This window comes from Psittacula echo (genome assembly GCF_963264785.1).
Source record: "Psittacula echo genome assembly, chromosome: 2".
NCBI classification, from domain to species: Eukaryota; Metazoa; Chordata; class Aves; order Psittaciformes; family Psittacidae; genus Psittacula; species Psittacula echo.
Genome location: NC_137737.1, coordinates 120765337 through 120779374, shown reverse-complemented (window position 1 = coordinate 120779374; position 14038 = coordinate 120765337). Strand labels below are relative to the sequence as shown.

Below are 14038 nucleotides of genomic sequence, written 5' to 3'. Positions count from 1 at the left end.
TGTCTTTTATCAAATAGCTGATTTACTGTCACAAAGCATAGGAATTATAGTACATTTTGTGTTAATCCTGTCAAATGTAGCAAATGTTTTCATTATTCATACAAACTTACCCCTTTTTGTGTGTATGTTGTTGAGCTCTGCTTAATTATGGTCTAGAGGTTGAGATCCAAGCTAATTGTAGGTATAGCATTGCCCTCATCTGGATGCACTGCATTGTGATTTTGCTATATTCATAAGGTAATGAATAAAGAGTACCTTCAGCATTTTGACTCCTTCTTGTTGCTTGCTTACTTGTTCCAGTTGCTTCAGTTTCCCCTCATACGAGTCTTTCCATGCCTCTAATGGCGTGTCTTCTGAGGGCATCTGCTTTTTGCTAGTGAGACTTTAGATGTGTGGTGAGAACTGAGTACCATAAGCATGTAAGAGAAAACAATGAACAGTGGTGAGAGGGCATTATAATATTTTAGGCAGAATTTGGGAGCGGGAGGCATGTGTAGTTTTGAATAGGGAATAGTCTGTAAATACCAATAGTGGAAGCACTAAGTCCATGAGGACTTAGTTCATTACATTTGTGTGGCTGTCTTAAATATTGTCTATGTAGTGTGAGCTACATTAGCAGAAAAATCTGGATAGTGAAGCTCTTCCCTTCTGCTGTGACAGTGGAAGATGCTGAGATAGGCATTGCAGGGTAACTAATTTATAAGGGTCTTGCTGGGAGAGTGAATGATGAGTCATTGGCATTTTTGCCCTGAAAGGTGACCTGGGGACCTCCAAAAGAGATGAGGGCTGTGTTCCCTTTCTTGCTCCTTAGTGGAAAACAAATTCTTTGGGTACTGGAGCCCCAAATAAATGCTCCTCAACTGTCAGAAAGCTTCAGTCAGTTGCTCTGAAGCACTTTTGCCTTTAATAGATGTTCAAGGATGCTGGTTTGCTCACATTCATGCTTACCATCAGAGGCTGTGCAAAGCTGAACTTGGTACCAAAAGGAAGAATACTTTGATGGAGCGAATGGGAAGTGAGAAGGGAAAATGGTTTGTGTAAGGGAAATGTTACATTACTCCCAGGTTCCTGCCAAATACCTTCAGCCTGCTATGCCACGTGGGATATGTGCACACTGCATAGGGCTTCGCCCTTAACTCTCTGGAAGAGTTGGAGAGGATAAACCTTCCCATTATAATGAGGCACTGAACATTTTCCACTTATGCCTGTGTCATCCAGAAGGTCTTCTAGCAAGAAAAGAAAGACATGCTGCAAATTACAAAAGGATGGTGGCAAGGAAAAGGGAGATCTAAGGGAAATTCCAGAAAGGCCCTCTGGATTTGCTCAGGCACACCTAGACTTGCCTCCACTGGGATTTACCTGTAGCATGTACATCATTAAGAGGCTTTATTATTTTTTAAATTAATTTTATTTTCCTTTGCAGGTCACCTTTTAAGCTGCTATTTCCTGTATAATTAAGCAGAATGAAGGCATTAGGTTCTAGTAAAGTTGGGCCTAATCCAGAAATCACTTATTCAGGCCTTCCTGAGTAAGAAACTCAAGTCTGGGCCCAATATTTTACATGTTTTATTGTTATTTCTAAATTATTTGTGGTCTGTGGAAATTGTTGGTTTGTTTTTAACTTTATTGAAAACTCCTTTGCTTTTGTCTAATTTTATCTCTTTATGTGTTACTGTCCAGCATAGCATTAGTTGAAATGATGTAAGTATACTGCAAATTGAAGTGCGTAATTGCTACTGATAATGCAAGAACGATTGATTCCTACAGTTTATAATTAACAGTACATAATGTTTTGTGCATGGGTTGGATCTATCCCTTTTTAACTTTTCCTTTCTGATTTTTTCCATCCCTCGGTCTTGCTGCATCCCAGGCTTTCTGACCGTACTGGTTTTGCTGGAGTCTAGTCCGTTCTTCCTTTTGTTTTTCAGACCAGTAAAAATGGGAAGTACTGGATTCTGGTTTCCTCCAAGAAGAGTCAGCGGAACTGGTTAAGACCAAAATCTGAGGACTTTAGTGGGCAAACATCAGGTGTGCATTGAACAGAGGCTGCTTTAATTCTGCTTTAAGTATATGCTTGTTTAAAGATAGTATTATATATGAGGTTTTGTGTAATGTGTTTGTTATATTTGATACTGCATATAATCATTCATCCTGCAGTTGTGAAAGCACCAGTAAGAATGAGGATTTTAAGTGATAATATGTTGAGACACAAGCAGGCAATATTACTCATAAAATTCTTTCAGCTGGTCTTTGGAAAGTGTAATATTTGAGGATCAGTGGTTTTTTAAGTTTTATCTCCATTGCTCAGTCCACAAGAAAAAAAAAAGTGGTTATTTGCTATTCAGAGATCAATACTGAAGTTCTTCATCTGTTGAGAAATGATACTGAGATAATAGTGTATACATGTCTTTTAATAAAACACTGTCATTGTCAAAGATTGGATCCACACTATATTTATTCTAGTGATGCATATTTAAGGACATTTAAGCACAGTTCAAAGTCAGCTTAATTCATTTTGATCATAGAGGAAAAAATCTTGAATTCATCTGCGTGAATGTTCTGAATTACTTCTGGTGCAGCAGCTAGGTTACCTGAACTTTTGGAAAAGATTGGCCTGAATATAGAATCATAGAATCATCTGGGTTGAAAAAGACCTTTAAGATCATCAAGTCCAACCATTACCCCAGGACTGCCAAATCCACCACTAAACCATGTCACTAAGGGCCTCATCTACACGGTTTTTGAACACTTCCAGGGATGGTGATTCCACCACATCCCTGGGAAGCCTGTTCCAATGCCTGAGCACCCTTTTGGTGAAGAAATTTTTCCTAATGTCCAGTCTAAACCTCCAGCCTGAGATGTGATCTTTGCATTGAGAAAAGGAAGGGGAAGTAGTCAGAGTTGTTAATTTAAGCTTGTATGCTGTTCCACAGCAAGGACTGCTTTTGGCCTCACATCAGACCTTGCATATCACCCTTCTATATGCCCTAACATCCTGCATCTCCCAGACTTGATGCATGTTCTGTTCTTCCCCACCTGTCCCCATCAACTCGCTCCTATCCTCATGTTCTTAGATATTTCCAACCCCTACACAGCGCTCCCTGCACCTTCCTGGCCCTATAGCCCCATCTAGGTTCTGTCTGTTGTGCCCTCTGCAACAGTTCACTTTCTCTGCTGTATCCTACCAGCTGTGCCGGCTTTCCTTGTCACCAGCTAGGCAGAGAAGCCACTTGCTGCTGGACTCTGGACCCAGCATGGTCAAATTAACCACGGTCCCCTGCCACAGACTGTGGAGGTGGTTCTCTTGCCCTTCGCTGCTAATGCTGCCTGCCTTGTCCCAGCCTATAGATTTGGTAGGGAGGTGAAGGAGATCACAGCTTTTTCTTACCTCTCTGAGACTAGGTGTCCTAGGCACGTAGTGAGGGTCATGGCTGCTGCACTGTCAGCTCTGTGTAGCAGGTCTTCTATAGGGGCCTGTGTGGTATAGATATACTCTCTGTTAAGTAGATCAGGTTGGATTTTTTTTCTCCCCCTGCCCCTAGACTTCATTTGTCAGAAGACATTAGACTAAAACAAGATTTCATTCTATTTTCAGGCCAATATGTGTAGAAGACCAGTGCGTTTGTTTACAGGAAAGCAAAATTTATTTTATTACCAGATTCTGATTAAAGGGTATATTGGAAAAAATCTTTCAATTCACAAATATATCACAACTTTGATGTGAATGAGACCCTCCTTTTGATCCCATTGGCGGCCTCATTGACATTGGAGCTGGTCTTCATTTGCTTTTATTGCAGAAAATTGTTGCTCCCAAGTCTCCAAACAACTGTTTCATTTTTTCACTTATGAACTAGATAGTTGGTTGTGAGACAGACCATAAAATTAAGCTGATCCTTTGAAGACCTGTGCATGTTCCCATTCATGGAACTGATGTCTGCAGACTTTGTCCCATGAGTGGGAATGAGTCCGAGACAAATCTGAAATCATAAGAGTCCTTAAAGAAAGATCTTTCAGTCACTGGGTATCATTAAAAAGGTTAGTGGTTCCATATGTAACGGGGGGGAGTAAAGGTGGTCTTACAAAATGTCTCACTTAAAGATGATAGTAGAGTTTAACCTGATATTCAAGGACATTAGGTTGGAAGGCAGCAGATTTCCATCTTGGTGTGCCAGTACTTCTCTCCTCTTATAAAGACAAAGGAAAAGTCATGGGGAGGAGGGAGGAAGAGGCATAGACAACAGCATACTCTGTGTATGCGTTTCAAGTGGAGATGTCAGTCTGAATATTTTGTAAAATGCAGACATTAAGGAGGCGCATCCCCTCCTCTCCCTCCCTGCCCCTCCAGCCCTCCCATCCTGCCATGCATTGAGGAACACACAGGCTCTCTTTTCTCCTCGCTTTCCTCCAGGACCACACTGGGGCTCTTGCAAGGACCATTTAGTTCTGCTCCTGCTGCACCTGGGCACTGCTCAGGTGTCAGCTGAGCCTCAGCAGGGAGAGAGAACAGCTGAGGCCGGGCACAGGCTGCCCTGAGCTCTGCATCCTCCCTCGCTGCCAGCAGCGAGGAGCCTGCTCTGTTCATTGAGGAGGTGGTGCTAGGCTGAGCAGCTGCGGCCTGGAGCTCCCTGCCCTGCTCCAGGCTCCCAGCTCCACCTGTCCCAGCAGCTGCTGGCTGGTGGCCGGCCGCTGAGCCCCCATCCCCGCCACAGCCTCCAGCCTCTGTGCTGCCTGGCACAGCCGCCTCTGCTGCAGCAGCTGCCCTGGCTAAGGTTGGATCGGACAGCAGCTGTGAGCCGTGACACCGGGGCTGGGGGGACGGCATGCTTTTGAGGGAGAAAAGCCACTCTTCAGGGCTTTCCAGCCCTGCTAAACGCTTGCGTTGAGCGCTGTCCTCCTGTTGTCCTCCTCATTCCCACTGCTGCAGACCTTGCACTCCACCTTTCCTGCGCTGGGTTTTGGTATCTGTAGTAGCAGTTGTGCTCTGATGATGAAAAAACGCTGTCAGCTACCCCTGACAAAGGAGGGCTGTTGTTGAGTGCCATGTAATAGCAGGTGCCCAGTTGCTACTATATGTTACCAGATGATGAATTTCAAGCTGTTCACCCGCAACTTAGACATTAGATGAGCTTAGATGAGCATCATGCACCTCCTTTAGCCGAAAGCGTCTGGCTTAGTTTATGGTTTGCAATGCCCCAGCAGGACTAAGAGCCTCCATCCTGAGCTAGCCTAAATCTGAACATTTATAGCCCCTACATCTTCCAGGGTAGCATGAGGAGAGTGGAGGTCTCCATTACTGCGCTGATAAAACCCTAATCTGACTAATCTATCCCTAATCCGTAGGATTTCTGTTGTTAATACATCAGGTCTCTGTTAGCGAGGGGTAAATTTACAGGAGAATTTCTCCTGGCATTAGCAATCAGTGTCAGTGCGTATATTTCACTAGAGCAGATGCATAGATGTGCAGTAACCTCAGCGAGGAAGTACACCCGAGAACATGAGCTTTGTCCCCGCAGACTGTCAGCATTGGGTACTGCCACTTCTCGCACAGGCTTTCAAACACTTCGAGCCTTACAGATTCTCACTGTGATAAGTGTGTGCATGTGTGTGTGCATGTGTCTGTGCAAACACCACAGGCACACCTTTAATTCCTTTGAAATCCGAAGCTGCCAAAAGCCATCTGGGTAGGTAGGTAGGCTCTTTGCCTGGTGCCTCCCGTAATCAGTCAGGAACTTTGCTGTTCTCCATCAGTGCTTGAGGGGAAGGTTGCGAGGTGTGATTTCAGGGCATATGTGGATCTGTTCATCCTGAGCAATGCATTGTAAGAGTTGCAGCAAATAGTGTTAAAAAACAAAAAACAAACCTGCAGGTATTACATTAGACCAGCTGAACCTAATTTTATTTTTAAGTTTTATTCAGAAGCATCACATAGCAAGTAAACTTCAAAATCTAAGTTTAGTTACAAACTAGTTGTTTCTTATTTTTTTTTTCCAGTCCCCTTTTGCTTTCTTTTACGACCACATGAAACTTGAGAAGCCATCTAAAGCTAAATCATTTAGTGGAGTTGGGCAATTCCCAAGTGTCCAACAAGAAGGCCTGGTTTAGGCTGCGATGGCCACTGTCATTCCTGGTGATTTGTCAGAAGTAAGAGATACCCAGAAAGTCCCTTCAGGGAAACGTAAGCGTGGTGAAACCAAACCAAGAAAAAACTTTCCTTGCCAACTGTGTGACAAGGCCTTTAACAGTGTTGAGAAATTAAAGGTTCACTCATACTCTCACACAGGAGAGAGGCCCTACAAGTGCACACAACAAGACTGCACCAAGGCCTTTGTTTCTAAGTACAAATTACTAAGGTATTAAACTCTATTTATCTTTCAGATTATATTATCTATTTTATGTTGGCCGTGTTAAGCCGTGTAAAAGTATATATTTGTACGCCTTCAGCTGATTGCAGAGAGGATGTGTTAATTAAAGTAGCCATTGGATTGTTTCTAGAATTCTAAATTACCTAAGTTTGCAAGCTAATGTCTTTGATTTTGTTTCTTAATTTGTTTTCTGCTTTTGTTTTCTGTTTGTTTGTTTTTATTTTTGTTTTATTTCATTTTGTTTTTAAATGAGCGTAGAATTTTCATTTGTGTAAGGAATTGTCACAAGAAAAAAGAGTATGGACTGAAAATTTTTTGGCTATGGACTTTTACATGAGTACTTTCATACTTGCCTATATGTCCCTGTTACAGTAGCTAAAACCCACCAAAACCTAAAAGTGTCGATTTAAGAGAAATGGCTCGTGTTTTGCTATATTTAAATTTGTTGAACTGTCTATGTAGTGTCATGCTTTCAGTTAAAAGGTTCTGTTGCAAAGCAGCCTTTAGTGTAGTATTTAGCTGCCATTAAAAAATGAGCACGTGTGTTTTTTGATCAAAATAATTACTTACAGAATATATCTGTGTTTAAAGGCATATGGCTACTCATTCTCCTGAGAAAACCCACAAGTGTAATTATTGTGAGAAAATGTTTCACCGAAAAGATCACCTAAAGAATCACCTACATACACACAATCCCAACAAAGAGGCCTTTAAGTGTGAAGAATGTGGAAAGAACTACAATACCAAGCTTGGGTTCAAACGTCACCTGGCTTTGCATGCTGCAACAAGCGGTGACCTCACCTGTAAGGTATGTTTGCAGACTTTTGAAAGCACAGGAGTGCTGTTGGAGCACCTAAAAACTCACGCAGGCAAGTCATCGGGTGGAGTGAAGGAGAAAAAACACCAGTGTGAACACTGTGATCGTCGGTTCTACACCCGAAAGGATGTCCGTAGACACATGGTAGTGCACACTGGAAGAAAGGACTTCCTTTGTCAGTACTGTGCACAGAGATTTGGGCGGAAGGATCACCTCACGCGTCACATGAAGAAAAGTCACAACCAAGAACTTTTGAAGGTCAAAACAGAGCCAATGGACCTTCTAGATCCCTTTACCTGCAATGTTTCTGTGCCTATTAAGGATGAGCTGCTTCCAGTGATGTCTTTACCTTCCAGTGAACTGACATCAAAGCCATTTACAAACACTTTGCAATTAAATCTCTACAACACTCAGATTCAGTCCATGCAGAGTTCTGCATCTGCACACCAAATGGTTGCCACATCATTACCATTGGGAATGCCTTGTCCAATAGATATGGAGTCTGTCCACCCTCCTCACCAGCTATCGTTGAAATATCCACTCGGTACTACCTCATACGCAATTTCTATGCCTGAAAAAGAACAGCCATTGAAAGGGGAAATCGAAAGTTACTTAATGGAGTTGCAAAGTGGTATGCCTTCTTCATCCCAGGATTCTCAAGCATCTTCATCAAAACTAGGGCTGGATCCACAAGTAGGGCCACTAGATGATGGGTCTGGGGAGGTTTCCCTTTCCAAGGGCTCTGTTCCTATTAGTGAACCTCTAAACACCCCATCATTGGACTTTTCTCAGCTGTTCAACTTCATACCTGTAAATGGCCCTCCCTATAATCCTTCCGTTTCAGTGGGGAACCTCGGAATGAGTTATACGCAAGAGGAGGCACATTCTTCTATGACTCAACTTCCACCACAAACCCAGGATCCACAAGATCCTAGCAATAGTATAGGTCTTGGGTCTCTGCACTCGTTGTCAGCAGCTTTCACAAGCAGTCTAAGCACAACCACCACCCTACCACGATTTCATCAAGCTTTCCAATAGGATGTACAAAGCTGGCTTGTTACTGTCTATTTGTAGAAATGCCTTAGGTGACCATTTTTAACTTAGTGCCTACTATAAGACATTATAAATTCTCTGCTTTTGTACAGTACCGATCTCATGAAGCCAGTAAGAAATTTAAATTAACTTTTTAAAAATGTTTTGAAAGTGTTTATTCTCAGCTGTGTTTACTTTGTTGGGGTTTTTTTTAAGCAGTCTCATTGTATTGTTTTCGTTTTCACTGCCAATTGACACATTGAAAATGCTCAGTAGAAAGTCATCCCAAGCAAACTCTCAGCGCTCATCCCTTTGTCATAACTTTTTCAACCATACCAGCTATTCCGTTTTATTGATGTCAGTGGTAGAGCTACCACCACTTTTAATATATATTTCACTATTTGCAAAGAATCCAGCTAAAGTATGTGTCACAAAGATTCCTGAAGATTTGGGAAAAAAAATATATATTTCCAGTCCATTTCCAAACAAATCCTCTTCCCATATGCTGTCATGTCTGATCTGTTCTATAATGACAAATCTAAATTTTTTAAATAAATAGAGAATTCAGATTTTTCTGAAAACTTGCGTGTGTATATATAGAAGTCCATATATACACAAATACATATATATAGCATTTGACTTGTATTGAAGTCATTATAAAAGGTGTTAAGAATTTTGCCATTTTCTGGCTTAAATTTTTTTGGCCTGTTACAGATAACAGATGAAAAACAAAATTAGTTTAATTCTCTAAAATCATGGCTGAACAGAATTTGCCTGAATGACGAATGTTTCAAGTTGAATTTGGAACTGTGTTGTTGTGCTTTCATGACTCTGGTATAGGGAAACAGGCTAAATTAATGGCTGATCTTGAAATATAAAAGTGTTGTAATGTAGTAACGCAGAATATTTTGTCGCAGTTTTTGTTTTAATTCTTGCTGGTTTTTTCTCTTTAGTAGTATAGAAAGAGTACTGCATAGGAATCTTCCAGTAGTATATTCACATTTGTAGCATCAGTCTTCTCCCAGCTGCCACCGCCGAAGGGTGGTTCAAGTCCAGCCAGAAAGTGTGTATCTATTTTCAGTTCAAAACTAGTGTGCAGTCAGAGAGTGAATGTAAATTTGCAAATACCGGGTTTTGGTTTTGTTTTGCCTTTTTTTTTTTTTTTCCTATTGGAATGATCTTTTCAGTTGTGTTACATGGTGTGTTATGTCCTCCTAAGCAACAAGTTAGATGTTAATCACACTTTCTACACCTGGGTACTTGGTTAGGGACTTTTTGCCCATTGCCAAGATTTAAAGACAGGACTCTTAGGAGTGAAGTAAAAGCATATTGCTTACACCACTTTTACCTAATGCAATATATTCTATTCCCCAACCCCTAATAACCAAAAGATAAAAAAAAAACAACAAACAACCCTGTGATGCATGAAAGCAAACTAGATTTGCTGTACTTCAACAGTAACATTCTTTTCCTTGTCATTTTTGTACAAGGAATTAAAAAATAGAGATCAAGTACATTAGTATCTCTCAAACAATAATGAGAATTCGTACAAGGTTTTAAGTGGTTAAACTAAATATACTTCACAGAAACAAAAGTTGCTCCCATTTAAGGAGCTCATGCTCCAGATGTTTTATCAGTAGCTCCTACTTTTTTTTTTGTAATTTTAGGAGCAATATGCAGGTGTAGTTTTACTATTTTATACATATGTGTATTTAAATTTTATTACTGAAAGATAACATTTTTATAAATGCGTTTGTGTTCCAAAGGCATTAAAATAAGGATGTATTAATAAGGAAAATACCTTTTGAAATTCTGCAAACTACTCCTAGATTTTGGGTTTAGGAGCACATTATCTCAAAGTGGGCTTTTAGCTCTGCTTCATGACTGCTTCCTCTGGTTTCTGTGAAACAGATTGCTTGCTTACATCTTTAGTTGAATGATTTGTTCAATATTGCTTCTTTTCTCTTTCACCTTTCTAAACGAAAGAAAAACACAGATGAACAGAGCACAAGGTGAATGCAACCGAATGTAACTCTAGCTTAAATCAGCAACTATAACGCAGCTAGGAAGAACTCGGGTTTTTTCTCAATCCTTTAAGTCAATCTGAGATGAAGATAAATGAGCTTAATTCCTCCAGTGGTTTGGAAAGTTGGGAGTGTTCAACATCCTGCAGCCAGCCCAGCGGCGTGGCTGTGCAGCCTCAGGCACACAAATTCCCAATCCATAGCGGCTGTTTATCAGGCTCAGTTGCCGATTAGACTTCATTTACAAAAAGAAACCTGAAACAGACACGTTGCCAACACCTGTTTCTCAGCACGTAGCCAGAATCCTTACTACTTTATTCGTGCCTTAGCTTCCTGAAAAGGGATTAACATTTCACTTTGGAGTTAGATGTACATTTCACTTAAGAAATAGGGACCTCAGACAAGATATTGAACCTCATTCAGTCAGGGTTTCAGTGAGTGGCTGCACCGAGCGTGTTTGCCACTGAACTAGGATGTATGGTAACGTGGAAGCAGACTGACACTGTAAGCAATACTTACCGGAGTGCTTTTGAGTATCACTTAGGCGGACTCACTATTGGCCACTACTAAACCATCAGTTTTCAAACCCTGTCTTCTCGATTTCAGATGGATTCTTGGTGGGAGGGGGGAGGGCTGGCTGATCATGCACCACTCTTTGTGCAACTTCTAGACTTCTAGTAAGGTTTTTTTTGTTTTCTTGTTTTGGGTTTTGTTTCCTTTTTTTTTTTTAAGATATATATTTTTGTGTACTTGTTGCTTGTGCTTTATTTAGTAGTAAATTGTGGAATAGAGTGATTTATTGTTAATTTGGCAGTAGCGGTTTTTAAAAACCATATACTGACTGAAACATGAGCCAGAGCTGATTGCTTTATTAAGCTAATAATGAATGTTAAGAGTACATATTTTCAGGATCATTTGCCTAGTGAGCTAAACTTGTATTATAGGCCAATATTTTTTAAAATAAAGCTTGGTCAACCTCTATGTTACACATATTACAAGATATAGCACTTTCAAAAAGAAAACCTAAACCTTTTAAGAAAATTTCTTACAGGTTATGCTTTTTATTATAAAACCTTTTATTATAATTTGTTTCAAGTGCCATTAGATTACATATATGTAGGCCTTTGGTATAATGCTTTGTGTACAAAATGGTAGACATTGTAATTTTAAACAGGTACATTTTTACAGTGTTTTCTTATCAATTTGCTATATTGCACAGAACCAGTGTGTCTTTCTTGAGGGTTTTACAATGGTTTTTACTAGGTTTACATGTTTCAAACTACACTGTCTTCTACTGCCATTTTGAATACCAGTCAAACGAAAGGAGTTTGTCCTCACCAAATGCAAACTGTGTCCTCTGGAGTTCTGGATGGTAAACTATGGCAAAAATGTTTTAACACGCAGTATTTGATGCAGATCTTTTTATCATATCCTGTCATCGCTATGCTGCTGCCTGAGGTTGACTTAGGGCCTTATCCTGCATCCGTAAAGGTCAGGGGGAGCAGGATTGCATCCTTCGTTATGTCTGTCTCATACACTGGTTTAGCAGCTCATCCTGTATTCTTCTCAGTCTGTAGATAAGCCTCTGAAATAAATGTACTTATCTAGCGTGTAGTAAACTGCATAGGCTTAGCTGCCCATCCTGCATCCTCCCAGTGTACAGTTAAAGCCACAGCCTATTTAGCATCATGCTCAACATACAGATAATGCCACAGTCGTTCAAATTGTGTTTGGATAGTCCCAAAGCTTTTACGCAATAAGGGTGTCTCACTTTTGTTGGAAGGCAGTGTCTTTTGATAACAGTTATCTAGCCCTGGAAGTGACACAGAACTATTGCTAATCATATGTAAACACTTTTCAGTATAAGCTTCAGTGGTACAGTTGAACCAGAGTGAATGTTTATCTCCTCAGAAACACTCCTGCAATATTGTTATATTGGATCATGCTGCTAATGTAACTTGGGATACAACTCCTCTCATGGTGCTACAAACCTCCCTGTCTCATTCAGATGTATTTTTACCCATAGAAAAAAAGGACTATACTAGACCTATAGTTGTATGATATATTTTTATACTGTGACTTAATTTGTCATTAATGAACTTTGTGCAACACCACAATGTATTCATATGCACTTGCAAAAGTAAAATTTTGGACATGCAAATTTAAACGCTGACAAGCCCAGCTCTTGTTCACAAACACAGGTGACTGCTAGTTAAACTCAAATGTGGGCTTTTTATATGGTGTGGAGTGAAGAACATACTATATATTACTAAAAGCCTTTGAATTTAGACAATAACTGGGGAAAGTATATTGGGGAATGATGACACACCCAAACCTGACTTGGATTGCTGAAATTATATTTTTAGCTAGTGGAAAAATGGTTTGGACTTTATGTTTTAATGAGAAAAGTTTTGAGTCAAAAATAGAGAAAGAAAAAAAAAAGAACACAGAAAACCCTGCATTCCAGACTGAATTTGTATATGTTTCTTGCATTTAAAATTTGCTATCCTGTGATATGGGAAATTGAGTTGCTTATCATGTATATGTACTTTAAAATGTATTCACAAACTACTGTTGTATTTGTATAAAATATAGACAAAAAGATTGCATATATATTTTTGTGTATAAGCTCTGTAAAATAGCAATCACATTATGAAGCTGCAGCAGAACTTCATTTTAAACATTCACATCCAAAGAAACAGACTATTTATTGTCCACATACCCTGATTATAAAATATACCTTGCTGCTATTAAACAATAGTGCTGCAGCTTCTTGTGGCCTACAGTGTTATGTTTGCTGTACAAAAATATGTGAACTCCACAAAATATATCAATAAAATTACAGAATGGTTTTAGTTAATGAATAACTTACGCCTGGCATTTCAATAGATAACCTTGGTCTGCACGTTTGGGAGTACAGAATGCATCCAGTTTTGCTCGGTGTAGTTATTCTGACTGTGCAAAGGTGTAATTGTCTTTCTAATTTACAGATGGTAAAATGTCATTTTTTCAGACAATCTGAAAGCAAAAGTATCTGCATTTCATGATTCCACCAAGGAACAAACTGGATGATGCTACTGTGTCTGTGATGAGACACATCTGAACTGAAGGAAGCAAGTCAGCTTGCCATCAAATTGCACTTTGAAATGCTGTGAAACACTGGAAGATGAGTTTGGGGATTTTGTAGTGGGACCAGTTGTCTGAGAGATGTAGGTGAGTGATTCTCCATCATTTCCAGATTCATGCAAGTCATTTACATTGACTGTTATAGTTCGCAGGATACACCGTGTAAGAGTGTGGCATGTGCTAGACCTAGTAGGTGGGTTGTCTCTCTGAAATGCTTTCAGGAGAAACTCTGTTGCATTGGTCCTATAGATCTCCCATCTGCCCATGACACTGCCAGAGAAGTCTGACTAATGTACTGGGGGAAGAGGTGCTATGCAGCCAGATGAGCAGAGTAATAAGTGGAATGTGATTGCATGGATGATATCTATGTTGTATCCAGGGACCTCTTGGTGCAATCCCTTCGGAGCTCACCTTGTTAAATTCAGAGCCATGGGCATCTTCCCTTCTCTCACTCCTGTAACCATCCCTTTCCAAAACTTGCATAGGAAAGTACAGAAAAACAGTCCTTCAGCATCCTCTATAGCTGGTCTTGCTGCCTTCCAGGAGTGGAAGAGAAAGACTATTCTGTTTTCCCCCTTCACTCTCCTCCTTATCCTTCCCACATACAAGCATGCCCTAGGATAAAGAATGGGAGGGGGAGTTGACAGAGAAGTCCAAAACTGGTGCTGAGGTCCTGC

At 40.3% G+C, this 14038-nt stretch overlaps 1 protein-coding gene across 9 annotated transcripts in view; it reads left to right on the top strand.

Moving 5' to 3' along the window:
• The window catches only part of PLAG1 (PLAG1 zinc finger), a 51952-nt gene extending 38273 nt beyond the window's left edge, over window positions 1–13679 (top strand). For 6 of the 9 annotated variants that reach the window (XM_080639411.1, XM_080639413.1, XM_080639409.1 and 3 more), the window contains 3 exons: window positions 1929–2028; window positions 5992–6350; window positions 6954–13679. In XM_080639411.1, coding sequence (XP_080495537.1) covers window positions 6109–6350; window positions 6954–8217 — 1506 coding nt within the window. In that variant the 5' untranslated portion in view covers window positions 1929–2028; window positions 5992–6108 and the 3' untranslated portion in view covers window positions 8218–13679. The remainder of the gene's footprint in view (window positions 1–1928; window positions 2029–5991; window positions 6351–6953) is intronic. The other 3 variants (XM_080639414.1, XM_080639416.1, XM_080639415.1) reach the window with 3 other exon arrangements.
• Window positions 13680–14038: the final 359 nt, after the last annotated feature.